Source organism: Oncorhynchus masou, chromosome 12, assembly GCF_036934945.1.
Source record: "Oncorhynchus masou masou isolate Uvic2021 chromosome 12, UVic_Omas_1.1, whole genome shotgun sequence".
Classification (NCBI taxonomy): domain Eukaryota; kingdom Metazoa; phylum Chordata; class Actinopteri; order Salmoniformes; family Salmonidae; genus Oncorhynchus; species Oncorhynchus masou.
The window spans coordinates 63,734,412-63,749,761 of record NC_088223.1 but is presented as its reverse complement, the minus strand read 5'-3'; the positions used below and the strand labels follow the sequence as shown (position 1 = coordinate 63,749,761).

Below are 15,350 nucleotides of genomic sequence, written 5' to 3'. Positions count from 1 at the left end.
GTTCAATAGTCAACAGCAGAGGGCAGCTCAACCTAAATACTGACAATGCTGGGATAAAATAAATAACACATTCAGATTTTGGAAAAACCCTTTATTTTAATATAAAAAGATAAATGATATGCTATAATTCATATATTACATTCATTGCTATACTGACATCGAATATACATACACTGTATATATATTTCTGTAAAGATGTGGGGTTGAGGAGAGAGAGATTATGAGAGGATAGATACTTTGTTGTGGACAATTAAAAAGTGCTGCTGCTTCTACATAGAATACATAATCATACTACATAGAATACATAATCTTACACCCCCTCCCCACACACACAAAAAATGTTATGCCATGGAAAGGTTGTCACTTGTTGGCAGTTCTACATTATTAAAGCCGGCTTGCCAGATATATGTCATGCCTATGAGCTTCCCTGCTGTCTAGGTCAGTCTCAGGATTTGAGCTTTGAGCTGCACTTTCAGGAAGCCAAACCAAGTAAAAATGCTGTAGCATAGGATCGACTCCAATGGTTGTTCTATAGAAGAGAAGCATTATGTTCTTGTTTACTCCATAAACCCTGAGTTGATAGAGGAAGTACAGGCACTGTTGGATGCGTGAGCACATGTCCTCCACATGGTGCACCAACACAGCCTGCTGTCAATATGAAACCCAAGACACCTGTATGAGCTCACCTACTTGGTGTCAAGGACGCAAAGGGAACAGTTCCTCCTATTCACCCTTAGCCTCAGTAAACCACACTGGTGCTTGACAACCACCAAGGTCGAGGCTTGAGGATGAAAATGACTAATTATGAGTAATAATGTAAATGTTTCTCTCCTCTTGGCATGCAATTGAATGTATACATGTTTGTACGTATGTGAAAAATATAATGTGTGTTAAACTCATGGTGAAACTTTCTTGCAATGGGAGATATTTACAACTAGTTTGCGAATGTCTTTGGACTGCAGGCCATATATAATGGGGTTCAGTGCAGGAGGAACCACATAAAACATAATTGATGCAAGTTTCCTGTGGTCTGACCACTCAGGATAGCGATGAAGAAGGACAATGATGAAACCTGTCATCAGCATAATGAGGTATACAGTCAGGTGTGTGAAACAGGTGTGCAGAGCTTTGCTGTTTAGCGACTTGCTCTTACTCCTCACACACACCATGGTGATTCTAATGTATGTCAGAGCCACACTCCCCATGGAGGCGATGAAGAAGATAGTGGTGAAAAATAGTCCATAAATGTTATTTATAAGCACACTCTCACAGGAGAGCTTGAATAATGAGGCATTGTCACACCAAGGGTTGATGATTTCTGACCTGCAGCGTGACAAGCGGAGGGTGAGGCCCAGGAGGACAGCCACAAAGACAAGGGACACCACCCAGGCAAACACACACAGCTTCACCAGCATTTTGTTGTTCATGATGGTGGCGTATCGCAGAGGGTTGCAGATGGCCAAATACCTGTCAAAAGCCATGATCATCAGTATCGTATGAAAGTTTGAACCAAACCAGTGACCCAAAAATGCTTGGGTGAAACACTCATTGTAGGTAATATATCTGTCTGATCTAGGTGTTAAAATGTCGAACAGCACTCGAGGTATGATGGTGGTGATACTGAGAGCATCGTTGAAAGACATGTTGCAAAGGAGGATGTACATGGGGTGGTGCAGGCTCCTTTCCATGCAGATTAGCACTGTGAGGCCGATGTTGGCCACCATTGTGAAGATGTAGATGATAAGGAGGAGTATGAAGGCAGGGTAGGTGGACTGATAGATGACTTTAACCCCCTCTAGCTTGAGAAGGTCCATGCTGAATGTGTGGTTCTCCATCTGTGGGGCGGAGAGCCGAGACTGAAATACCAACTGAAATGTGCTCCGTTACACTATTGTTTCACCTCAATGATTCCGTCCATGCATACCTTCACTGAAACAGTTTGTTCAGCATTTGGGGTTTTGTGCTTGTTTCTGAAGTAATGCTAATTGAACCTGCAATTCTTTTGCTGATTCCAAGTCCTTCTCAATTGGAGCAGGAACAGTAGTGAACAGGAGTGTATTCCAGGCTATGGAGAGCCTAGAGAAAATACGACAATATGAATCAGTCAACCACACAGTCAACAACACTCCAGATACAGCACCAATAAATCAAATATCCTTATTTGATCATACTGTAATACTATTTTAACATCTCTTACCATTGATAAAGAAAGAGACAGTTGGACTGTCTGTGTGTCCTGTTCACCCGGTCTGACACACAACCCCACAACTGAGGCCAGTCAAATAACACCACCACCTTTTATTAGGTTAGGTGTTGAATCTCTAACATTGGGGCACATCCTGTGCACTCTGAGGCAAACCGTTTCCAAGCAACAAGCTCTCAGTTTGTCTCATCTCTCAGGTACTGCAACTCATCTGTTGTCTGTTTACAGTACCTCCCATTACAGTCAGTCCAATGTGGGTTTTATGGTGTTGACTGAATCTATAACCAACAGAAAGTCAATCAATTTGTTGTTATCTTGCTAAGAAAAGGCCAGTCAAGGATTGTTATGTTTGTTCCTTATATAATGACAAACCGGGGTGTAGGTTTAACTACTTTTAATGAACATATACAGTGGGGCAAAAAATGTATTTAGTCAGCTCCAATTGTGCAAGTTCTCCCACTTAAAAATATGAGAGAGGCCTGTGATCACTAAAGTGCTTCCTGAAATAGTTGGACAGCGTTCATCGTCAGTCAGGGTGTTCTGACTGAATTGTCCATTTCTAAAGGCATTTGACGCTTCAGCAGTATCTTCTTGATGATCCTCAGTCACTTGAGTGAATGGCTGAAGCCTTATATCCACTCTGTTTCATCTCAGTTGTGATCCATGCTCCATTTGCATCTCATAGGATTGAGGTGCAACTTCTCTCTGCACACACCCTTGCTGCATCCAGGTTCCTGTAGTGATGTCTCGGAGTCGTACATGATTTCCAGGTTTCAGTTCAGGTAAGTGTCTTGAACTTTTGTTGTGTCGCTGTTTTTGTTTGTCTTTCTGTTTTTCCTTCACGAGTTTGACTTTGTGAGCACCTCTGGGTGTTAGCAAGTCCTCGTGGATGGTTAGGTAGGTTCTGATGCGACGTCCCATCAACATTTGTGCAGGTGAAAGTCCGTTCTGCAGCGGTGCGCTGCGGTAGATCATCAGATTTCTTAGGAGATCCTCCTTTCCATCGTGTGCCTTTTTCATCAGACCTTTGACAATTTTGAGTGAACTCTCTGCTAAGCCGTTGGGGCTGGAGGTGTTGCGTCGGAATTGGAATTCGGAACTGCGGCCATTGTCCGAGTACAGTTCAGACACAACCCCATGTCTTGCAGAGACTGATTTCAGGTAGGTGATTGCAGCTTTGCTGGAGGTAGTTGGCAGTGTTGCTACTTCAGGGTAGTTTGAGTAGTAGTCGGTAACAACAACGTGACTTTTGCCACTGCAGTCAAAAAGGTCAACTCCAACTTTGTAGTAGGGTCTGTTGGGTACTGGATGAGGCATTAGCGGCTGTGCTTGCTGCTTTGGCCTGGAGGTCAAACACAGTTCACATGAAGCAGTGGTCTGGCTGATTTCCTGGTTCATTCTTGGCCAGTACATTACTTCTCGTGCTCGCCGTTTGCATTTTTTCTCACCCAAGTGGCCCTCGTGTATTTTCTGTAGCATTTCTGTGCATAGTGTCATGGGAATGACAATCTTGTTGCCTTTGAACACTGTGTCATCCACAACGGTGAGCTCGGCTCTGCACATCCAGTAATCCTTGTATGGACAGTTGTTTTTCTGTTGTTTCTTTCAACTCTGTCATTGTTTGCTCAGCTGTGGTCTCTCTTTTGATCTGCTCCATTCTCTCAGAAGACACAGGAAGTGATGCTACGATCATGTTGATGTAGGTCTGAATTTCAGTGTTTTTCTGTGTGTCGAAGCTCTCCTTCTTGTCGACTTCTCGAGAAAGAGTGTCTGCGGCGAACATGAACTTTCCTGGGGTATAGATAATCTTCACATCATACTTTTGCAGTCTGATCAACATTCTCTGGATTCTCATTGGACAATCATTCAGTGGCTTAGACATGATTGACACCAAAGGTTTGTGGTCGGTTTCTACTTCGAAGTTTCGTCCATAGATGTATTGGTGAAAACTTTCGCAAATGTATGTGCTCGCCAGTAGTTCTTTCTCTATTTGCGCATACCTTGTCTCTGCACCTGTCAAGGCTCTGGATGCATAAGCGACAGGTTGCCGTGTGTCGTCATGCTGTTGCAGAAGGACTGCTCCCAGGCCAAACTGTGACGCGTCTGCAGAAATCCTTGTGCTTTTCTCTGGATCATAGAACCTGAGCACTGGCCCTTCTGTGATTGTCTTCTTTAGGTTTTTGAAGCAGTTTTCCTGTTCATGTGACCCTTCCCATTCCTTTTTCTGTTCCAGAAGACATCTGAGTGGCGCGGACTGTGCTGACAGTTGGGGTATGAACTTTGCAAGGTAGATGATCATGACCATTAAGCATCTCTCATCGTCCTTGTTCTTCGGGCACTGCATGTTGTTGATGGCTGATGTTTTCCTCGGGTCTGGTTTGACTCCGTCCTCTGAAAGTACGTCTCCCACGAAGGTAAGTGTTTTCACACCAAACTCGCATTTGTCCTTGTTTAGTTTTAGGTTTACTTTCCGTATCAGGTCCAGCACTTGTCTCACTCTCACATCATGTTCTTCTTTCGTGGACCCCCAGATGATGATGTCATCCATCATAGTCTCCACTCCTGGAATGTGCTTGAAGATCATGTGGATTGTCTTATGGTAGACCTCTGGCGCTGAGAGAATCCCATATGGTAAATGAAGAAATGTGTACCTGCCCTCAGGTGTGTTGAATGTGCATAGCCCTGAGCTTGCATCATCTAACTTCATTTGGCAGAATCCTTATGAGGCATCAAGCTTACTGACCCACTTCGCTCCAGCAAACTGCGACATTATTCTCTGGTTGGCAACTTGAAATGCTCTCTCTTGATTGCTTCGTTGAGATCTCTCGGGTCTAGACATTTCCTGAGACCACTGTTCCTTTTCACCACGATAACCAGTGAGCTTATCCAGTCTGTAGGTGCATCCATTATTGTGATGACGTCCATCTTTTCCATGGTTGCCATTTCCTCTTTGAGCTTTTTCCTCAGTGCAATGCATGCACAACTGGAGTAATTTTGTCATCAGTACATATTTTGTGTTCTCCTGGTAAACATCCAAGACCCTCAAACACATCCTCATACTCAGCCAGTAGCAATTCTTGGTCATTTTCAGTCTGTGACGTCACTACATACACTCTTTTCAACAAATTGAGCTTTTCACATGCATTGATTCCTAGAATAGGCTGTACACTCTTTTCCACAATCAGCAGCTGTGCTCTGAACTGTTTTCCTTTGTGCTGTAAAGTTACTATGCAGCTACCTTTGACTGGTATGTTCTCCCCAGTATAACCAGTAACCTTCATTTTCACCGGGTGTATTTTGCTCTTCGCTTTCAGTGTAGTGTAGTCATCCAGCAACAACAGGTTTACCTGTGCTCCAGTATCAAGCTTGAAAGGTATTATAGTTTCATTCACAGTCAATGGCGCAATCCATTCAGCATTTACTGCATTGCATATTTCCACAGAAACAACAAAGAATTCTTCAACATCCTCGACTGTGTGAACCTTTTGCTTTGTAGCCTCAGCTTTGCAGCATTTTGAGAAATTATTATTTTTCCCAAAGTTGTTACATGATTTGCTATATGCCAGGCATTTTTTGGCTTGTGGATAAATCCACATGTAGTGTTTTGATTTCTCTCTTTTGCTTGTTTTTGTTTTGTAATACATTGTGTGTGGTGCTCCTCTCTTTTTATTGCATGCACTGATGTCTCATCCCTGCACAGCTCTTTAGCTTGTGCTCTGGTGGTTTCAACTGCTCGACGCATATTCACTGCTTTATCCAAAGTTAAATCTTGCTCACACAGCAATCTCTCCTTCATTATCAAGTATGTCACAGACTATCCTGTCTTTCACTCGTGAGTCTTTCAGATTTTCAAATTCAAACATTTTGCTCAGTGTGTTCAGCTCAGCTCAAATACTGGTCAAAACCGACTCCCTGTTTCTGATCATGAGAGAAAAACGTGTATTTCTCAAACGTGACGTTCTGGCTTGGTACAAAGTACTCTTCAAATTTAGTCATTAGCACAGTGATAGATGAAAATTGTCTGTTAATTGAATTATTAGAATATCCCGCCCTGAAACATATAATTGTATGGAATTGACTAGAATGTATGAAATCATAATCAATAAATGTGTAGTCCTAGTCAGAATTAGGGTAAAACAATATGACTTTATGGTATTCTAAACACAGACTGTCTGAGCTTGGTGCAGACCTGACTAGAGACTTGGGAGAGAACGGGGAGTACGTCTCAAGGACAAAGTCACTATCTCTGTCTGCTGGGAAGTGAGACAGACAGTGTGTGCATAGCAGGACATGTGTATGCGTATGTTTGTGTGTACGTGTGTGCGTATGTTTGTGTGTATGTGTGTGCGTGAGAAGTCAGTATAAAATTAATTGATTTGTAATCTTGACTTCAGAACATTCCCGTGAATAAACATTTAACTTTGACTAGACTGGGCCTCTGTCTGTGTTCGTTTCTATCAGTATCTTACAAATCCTGATATAACAGACTGAGGGTAACCTAATTGAATTGGTAAATAAACAGGAGTACAGAATTCTCCTGACAAATTGGTCCTTCGAGCCGGATCTCAAAATCTGCCTCTGTTGTCCCAAGGAACTGCTGAGAACTGTGCACGGGCGGATCCAGGATCCGTAAGGCAAAGACTTGACATCTGAATTGAGGGTTTATTTCAGGCCAGTGGGTGAACTGGTGCACGACAGAGGTGGTGACGAGATCCAAACTAGATTGCTATTCCCAGTCTACGAGACGAGGTCAGTAAATCTTTATTCAGGCATTTGGGGAATTGACGCTTGGGCTACATTCAGAAATATTTGATTGCTTTTGTGTAGTTTGGGTGTTGATTTTAAATTCCTTAGCAGGGCATTCTTACCCGGTGACATATCTTTAGAAATTTTTGTAGAGAAAAATGTTTTAAAGCTAACCAAATATTCTATACAAATGGAAGGTAGGAATTGGGTGTAGAGCCACCTAGGTAGCAGTAGTGGGTCTGAGACGACACCGGGTATCTGCAGTACTAACTAAACTAAAGAATATTCGATTTTATTATATTAGAAGGTCCGTAAATGACGCGAGGTACTAGTGACACCAAGACTTTCTGTTGACACTACACTTCCTGTATAAACTAAAGAAGAGAGATAGCAACCTAATATAGCGGAGTGAGATACGAGATATTAACATCAAATGGAAAAGCAACGGCAGTTGCATACGGGTGAGACCTAATGTCCGATCAAAAGACACCTTGATAGATAAAGTTTCAGGACAGAAAAAACACAGAGGTTAAGAGATAGCAAAATACATAAGAGATCAGAGTTTTAAGCACACACATAGAAGATTTATCGGTCAAAAGTCATAATGAGAACTTATAGTTGTATAAATTGTAAGATCTAAATCATGTATCAGGATACATACAATTAATTATTGTAAAATTCTAGGAAAGATTAATGGGGTATTTCTCAACATAGGTTCAGAAGAGCTCCTATAGTACTTGGACAATGGTAAAAAGCACATACTGTACATAGATCTTAGAAATAGATACACCTACAGTGAGTTTGAGAATAAGCATAGAAGTTTTGTTTTCCTCAATGGAGGTTCCGGAATTTGAAGGGGGTTTGGACGTAGAAAAGTTGGAACTGATGGTACGGCGAATATGTAAGACATGTGGAGACAAGGCAGATAAGCAGCAGGCAGAGGGGCTAGACACAGCAAGGGTATGGTTAGCCGAAGCGAGGAAGAGAGCAGAGAGAGAAAAGTAAAAAGAGGGAAGATGTAAGTAGCCAGGAACTAGGAAAGAAAAAGGAAGTAAAAAAGAGGGGAGATGTAAGTAGCCAGGAACTAGGACGTAGGATGAACAAGCGACAGGATGCAGGGGACAGAGGAACCATAACTCCCACGGCTCCTCTGGAGGTCTCTCATAAGCATAAATTGTACCCAACCCTGATAGATCAGGTGTGGAGAGAGAATCCCGGTGATGAAACGGTGGTGGTGAGACGACGGCAGCCAGGGCTTCCCGTCACACCCCCACCAGTCCCATATGGGGAACCTTCTGGAGCCGAGGGAGGGGTAGAGCAGGAGGAGAAAAGGATAGGGCTAGTTACCCTAGGGAAAGTCAGGAAAGATTTAACCGAACTAGGACAGGATTCAGCAAACTTATTGAGAAAGTCGAGGAAAGTGGATAGAAAGTTGAGAAAAGTGGATAGATACAAGTCAGAAGAAAGGGGGAGATAGATGCTTTATCGGGGTATTCCTATCAAGCATTTTGGGGAAACTGTTTGAAGAGAGACTGAATGGGTTTTAAATCTAACCATTAAGGAAATGTAAAACTAATTATTTGAGGGAGTACAATATAATTATGATAATTATTAGGTGTTGTTTGTAGTAAACGTTTGGGTTTGAGGGGATTTCATTAGTACAGCCCAGCGACAAGATATCTTAAAGGGATACATACACTCACATATAGAATATTGGAAGTTTTGTTTTCTGAGTTTTTCACTAAACACGTGACCTCTTTAGATAAAGGGTTCTTTAATTTGTCTAATATAGTATGGAACACGACTGGTAAATTGAGTAACTGATAATTATGCACGAGTTTATAGTTCCTTGACATAGTTGTAATTTGAACCAATGAAAAGAAAGAAATGGCATAGCCTTGGACTAAGGGCATACTTTCTTGTGTCTCTCCTCCGATGGCCATAAGGGTACAATAAGTTCTCTTGGTGGAGGGTTCCAGAGAAGTAACTGTGATCTGGTCATGTTATTTGAAAATGTAGTTTTATCTTTTGAACAGTAGTAGTATATATCGCTCCGTGAGAATATTGGGTTAGAAGAATCCCCAGCAGTGGAGGGAGTCAAGGCCCCGTATAGTCAACAATTAAAAATTGCTTTCCTCAGTGGAATGCGTCCCGAGATAAGCCGTCCCATTAAACAGTACTTAGTAGGGTGGGGGCGAGCAGCCGAGCTCAGAGAGGTGGAGAGATAAGCAGTTCACAAAGTACAGCAATTATTTTAAGTAAACAGGACAGGAAAATACATTGAGATAGAAAAATAGTGATTTTATAAGCATTAAGATTATTTATGAAAGTAAATAAGTTTCAGTTCTTAGGGATGGTAAATTGCTGTAGATAATGTATCCCACACTATGCAACATATATTAAATTATTGATGTGACTGATTTAATACATACAGCCGGGAATAACTCTTGGGTATCAGAACAGTGGTAACTCACCAGTATTAATAGCATTACGACCAGGAATACGACTTCCCCAAAGCGAATCCTTTGTTCCAGGGCAATTAAACTTATTCCAGAGGCCGACCCAAAACAATGCCGGCAGAGATTAGGTAGTCGGAGTGGTCTTCGAGTCACTTAGGAGGCGCGCACACCACCCACCACTTCCGAGTATATTACTCGCTAATGTTCAGTCCCTGGATAACAAGGTTGATGAGATCAGGGCAAGGGTTTCTTTCCAGAGATACATCAGGGATAGTAACATACTCTGTTTCACGGAAACATGGCTCTCCCGGGATATACTGTCAGAGTTGGACCAGCCATCTGGATTCTCAGGCAATCGCACCAACAGGATTAAACATCTCTTCTTGAAGAAAAAGAAGGGGGTGTATGTTTCATGATTAACAACTCGTGGTGTAATTGTAATAGCATACCGGAACTCGCGTCCTTTTGTTCAGCCGAACTTGAATAGCTCACAATCAAATGCTGACCGTATTATCTCCCAAGAGAATTCTCTTCGGTTATTGTCACAATGTATATACCCCTCAAGCTGCTTACCACAACGGCCCTCAAGGAACTTCACTGGACTTTATGCAAACTGGAAACCATATATCCTAAGGCTGCATTTATTGTAGCAGGGGATTTTAACAAAGCAAATTTGAGGAAAAGGCTTCCTAAATTCTATCAGCATATCGATTGTAGCACTCGCGCTGGAAAAACACTCGACCATTGCTACTCCGTACAAGGCCCTCCCCCGCCCTCTTTTCGGCAAATCTGACCACGACTCCATTTTGCTCCTCCCTTCCTACAGGCAGAAAGGAAGTAAGGACTATTCACCGCTGGTCTGACCAATCGGAATCCATGCTTCAATGTTGTTTTGATCACTCGGACTGGTATATGTTCCGGGTAGCTTCGGAGAATAATATTGACGTATACACCGAGACGGTTACTGAGTTTATCAAGCAGTGCATAGGATATGTTCTACCTACTGTGACTATTAAAACCTTATTTAACCAGAAATTGATGGATAGATGGCAGCATTCGCGCTAAACTGAAAGCGTGAACCACCGCATTTAACCATGTCAAGGGGACTGGGAATATTGCAGAATACAAACAGAGTGGTCATTCCCTCCGCAAGGAAATCAAACAGGCGAAACGTGAGTAAAGAGACAAAGTGGAGTCGCAATTCAATGGCTCAGACATGAGACGTATGTGGCAGGGTCTACAAAAGGAAAACCAACTACGTCGCTGACATCGACGCCTTGCTCCCATACAGCTAAACACGTTCTTTGCCCACTTTGAGGATAACACAGTGCCACCGACGCGGCCAGCTACAAAGGACTGTGGGCTCTCCTTCTCCGTGGCCGACGTAAGACATTTAAACGTGTTAACCCTCTCAAGGCTGCCGGCCCAGACGGCATCCCTAGCCGCATCCTCAGAGCATGCGCAGACCAGCTGTTTGGTGTGTTTACAGACATATTTAATCTCTCCCTAACCCAGTCTGCTGTCCCCACATGCTTCAAGATGGCCACCATTGTCCATGTTCCCAAGAATGCAAAGGTCACTGAACTAAATGACCATCGCCTTCTGTCATCATGAAGTGCTTTGAGAGACTAGTCAAGGATCAGATCACCTTCACCTTACCTGTCACCCCAGACCCACTCCAATTTGCTTACTGACCTAATAGGTCCACAGACAATGCAATCGCTGTCACACTGCACACTGCCCTATCCGATCTGGACAAGAGGAATACCTATGTAAGAATGCTGTTAATTTGACTACAGCTCAGCATTCAACACCATAGTACTCTCCAAGCTCATCATTAAGCTTGAGGCCTTGTGTCTGAATCATGCCCTGTGCAATTAGGTCCTGGACTTCCTGATTGGCCGTCCCCAGGTGGTGAAGGTAGGAAACAACACCTCCACTTCCCTGATCCTCAACACTGAGGCCCCGCAAGGGTGCCTGCTCAGCCCCCTCCTGTACACCATGTTCACCCATGACTGCGTGGACATGCATTCCTCCAACTAAATCAGTGAGTTTGCAGATGACACAACAGTAGTAGGCTTGATTACCAACAACAATGAGACAGCTTACGGGGAGGAGGTGATGGTCCTGGGAGTGTGGTGTCAGGAAAATAACCTCTCACTCAATGTCAACAAAACAAAAAAGATGATTGTGGACTTCAGGAAACAGCAGAGGGAGCACCCCCCAATCCACATCAACAGGACACCAGTGGAGAAGGTGGAACGTTTTAAGTTCCTCGGCTTACACATCACCGACAAACTTAAATGGTCCACCCACACAGAGGTTGAATAAATTTTGATTGTCACATAAAACCTTCACAAACTTTTACAGATGCACAATTGAGAGCATCCTGTCGGCTGTATCACCACCTGGTCATTAAGATCATTAAGGACAACAACCACCCAAGCCACTGCCTGTTCACCTCGCCATCATTCCGAACGCGAGGTCAGTACAGGTGCATCAAAGCTGGGACCGAGAGACTGAAAAACAGCTTCAATCTCAAGGCCATCAAACTGTTAAATAGCCATCACGAGCACAGAGAGGCTGCAGCCTACATACACACAATTGAAATCATTGGCCACTTTAATAAATGAAACACTAGTCACTTTAAATAATGTCTCTTTAATAATATTTACATATCTTGCATTACTCATCTCAATCAGTATGTATATGCTGTATTCTATAATATCTACTGTATCTCAGTCTATGGCGCTCTGACATTGCCCGTCCATATATTTATATATTCTTAATACCATTCCCTTACTTAGATTTGTGTGTATTAGGTATTTGTTGTGACATTTTCAGATATTACTTGTCAGATATTACTGCACTGTTGAAGCGGGAAACACAAGCATTTCGCTGCTCTTAATGTTTTTCCTCATAATCCTGGACTATCGGACCACCATTTTATTACGTTTGCAATTGCAACAAATAATCTGCATAGACCCCAACCAATGAACATCAAAAGTCGTGCTATAAATTCACAGACAACACAAAGATTCCTTGATGTCCTTCCAGATTCCCTCTGTCTACCAAATGACGCCAGAGGACAAAAATCAGTTAACCACCAAACTGAGGAACTCAATTTAACCTTGCGCAATATCCTAGATGCAGTTGCACCCCTAAAAACTAAAAACATTTCTCATAAGAAACTAGCTCCCTGGTACACAGAAAATACCCGAGCTCTGAAGCAAGCTTCCAGAAAATTGGAACGGAAATGGCGCCACACCAAACTGGAAGTCTTCCGTCTAGCTTGGAAAGACCGTGCAGTACCGAAGAGCCCTTACTGCTGCTCGATCATCCTATTTTTCTAACTTAATTGAGGAAAATAAGAACAATCCGAAATTCCATTTTGATACTGTCGCAAAGCTAACTAAAAAGCAGCATTCCCCAAGAGAGGATGACTTTCACTTTAGCAGTGATAAATTCATGAACTTCTTTGAGGAAAAAATTATGATTATTAGAAAGCAAATTACAGTCCTCATTAAATCTGCTTATTCCTTCAAAGCTCAGTTGTCCTGAGTCTGCACAACTCTGCCAGGACCTAGGATCAAGAGAGACGCTCAAGTGTTTTAGTACTATATCTCTTGACACAATGATGAAAATAATCATGGCCTCTAAACCTTCAAGCTGCATACTGGACCCTATTCCAACTAAACTACTGAAAGAGCTGCTTCCTGTGCTTGGCCCTCCTATGTTGAACATAATAAACGGCTCTCTATCCACCGGATGTGTACCAAACTCACTAAAAGTGGCAGTAATAAAGCCTCTCTTGAAAAAGCCAAACCTTGGCCCAGAAAATATAAAAAACTATCGGCCTATATCGAATCTTCCATTCCTCTCAAAAATCTTAGAAAAGGCTGTTGCGCAGCAACTCACTGCCTTCCTGAAGACAAACAATGTATACGAAATGCTTCAGTCTGGTTTTAGACATTACATTTACATTTACTTTTAAGTCATTTAGCAGACGCTCTTATCCAGAGCGACTTACAAATTGGTGAATTCACCTTATGACATCCAGTGGAACAGCCACTTTACAATAGTGCATCTAAATAATTTAAGGGGGGGGGGGTGAGAAGGATTACTTTATCCTATCCTAGTTATTCCTTATTCCCATCATAGCACTGAGACGGCACTTGTGAAGGTGGTAAATGACATTTTAATGGCATCGGACCGAGGCTCTGCATCTGTCCTTGTGCTCCTAGACCTTAGTGCTACCATCGATCACCACATTCTTTTGGAGAGATTGGAAACCCAAATTGGTCTACACGGACAAATTCTGGCCTGGTTTAGATCTTATCTGTCGGAAAGATATCAGTTTGTCTCTGTGAATGGTTAGTCCTCTGACAAATCAACTGTAAATTTCGGTGTTCCTCAATGTTCCGTTTTAGGACCACTATTGTTTCACTATATATTTTACCTCTTGGGGATGTTATTCGAAAACATAATGTTAACTTTCACTGCTATGCGGATGACACACAGCTGTACATTTCAATGAAACATGGTGAAGCCCCAAAATTGCCCTTGCTAGTAGCATGTGTTTCAGACATAAGGAAGTGGATGGCTGCAAACTATCTACTTTTAAACTCGGACAAAACAGAGATGCTTGTTCTAGGTCCCAAGAAACAAAGAGATCTTCTGTTGAATCTGACAATTAATCTTAATGGTTGTACAGTCGTCTCAAATAAAACTGTGAAGGACCTCGGCGTTACTCTGGACCCTGATCTCTCTTTTGAAGAACATATCAAGACCATTTCAAGGACAGCTTTTTCCATCTACGTAACATTGCAAAAATCAGAAACTTTCTGTCCAAAAATGATGCAGAAAAATTAATCCATGCTTTTGTCACTTCTAGGTTAGACTAATGCAATGCTCTACTTTCCGTCTACCCGGATAAATCACTAAATAAAATAGTCTGGCCCAGGAGTGGGAAGGTGAACGGAAAGGCTCTGGAGCAACGAACCACCCTTGCTGTCTCTGCCTGGCCGGTTCCCATCTTTCCACTGGAATTCTCTGCCTCTAACCCTATTACAGGGGCTGAGTCACTGGCTTACTGGGGCTCTCTCATGCCGTCCCTGGAAGGGGTGCGTCACCTGAGTGGGTTGAGTCACTGATGCGGTCATCCTGTCTCGGTTGGCGCCCCCCTTGGGTTGTGCCATTGCGGAGATCTTTGTGGGCTATACTCAGCTTTGTCTCAGGATGGTAAGTTGGTGGTTGAAGATATCCCTCTAGTGGTGTGGGGGCTGTGCTTTGGCAAAGTGGGTGGGGTTATATCCTTCCTGTTTGGCCCTGTTCGGGGGTGTCCTCGGATGGGGCCACAGTGTCTCCTGACCCCTCCTGTCTCAGCCTCCAGTATTTATGCTGCAGTAGTTTATGTGTCGGGGGGCTGGGGTCAGTTTGTTATATCTGGAGTACTTCTCCTGTCCAATTCGGTGTCCTGTGTGAATCTAAGTGTGCGTTATCTAATTCTCTCCTTCTCTCTCTCGGAGGACCTGAGCCCTAGGACCTTTCCCCTGGACTACCTGACATGATGACTCCTTGCTGTCCCCAGTCCACCTGGCCGTGCTGCTGCTCCAGTTTCAACTGTTCTGCCTTATTATTATTCGGCCATGCTGGTAATTTATGAACATTTGAACATCTTGGCCATGTTCTGTTATAATCTCCACCCGGCACAGCCGGAAGAGGACTGGCCACCCCACATATGCTCTCTCTAATTCTCTTTCTTTCTCTCTCTCGGAGGACCTGAGCCCTAGGACCATGCCCCAGGACTACCTGACATGATGACTCCTTGCTGTCCCCAGTCCACCTGGCCGTGCTGCTGCTCCAGTTTCAACTGTTCTGCCTTATTATTATTAGACCATGCTGGTCATTTATGAACATTTGAACATCTTGCCCATGTTCTG

General features: G+C 43.1%; 1 protein-coding gene across 1 annotated transcript; it reads right to left on the bottom strand.

The window, feature by feature from the left end:
* Window positions 1-896: 896 nt before the first annotated feature.
* Window positions 897-1,835, bottom strand: LOC135549195 (olfactory receptor 8G17-like). Its single transcript, XM_064979232.1, has one exon. The coding sequence runs from the start codon at window positions 1,833-1,835 to the stop codon at window positions 897-899; it is 939 nt and encodes a 312-aa protein (XP_064835304.1).
* Window positions 1,836-15,350: the final 13,515 nt, after the last annotated feature.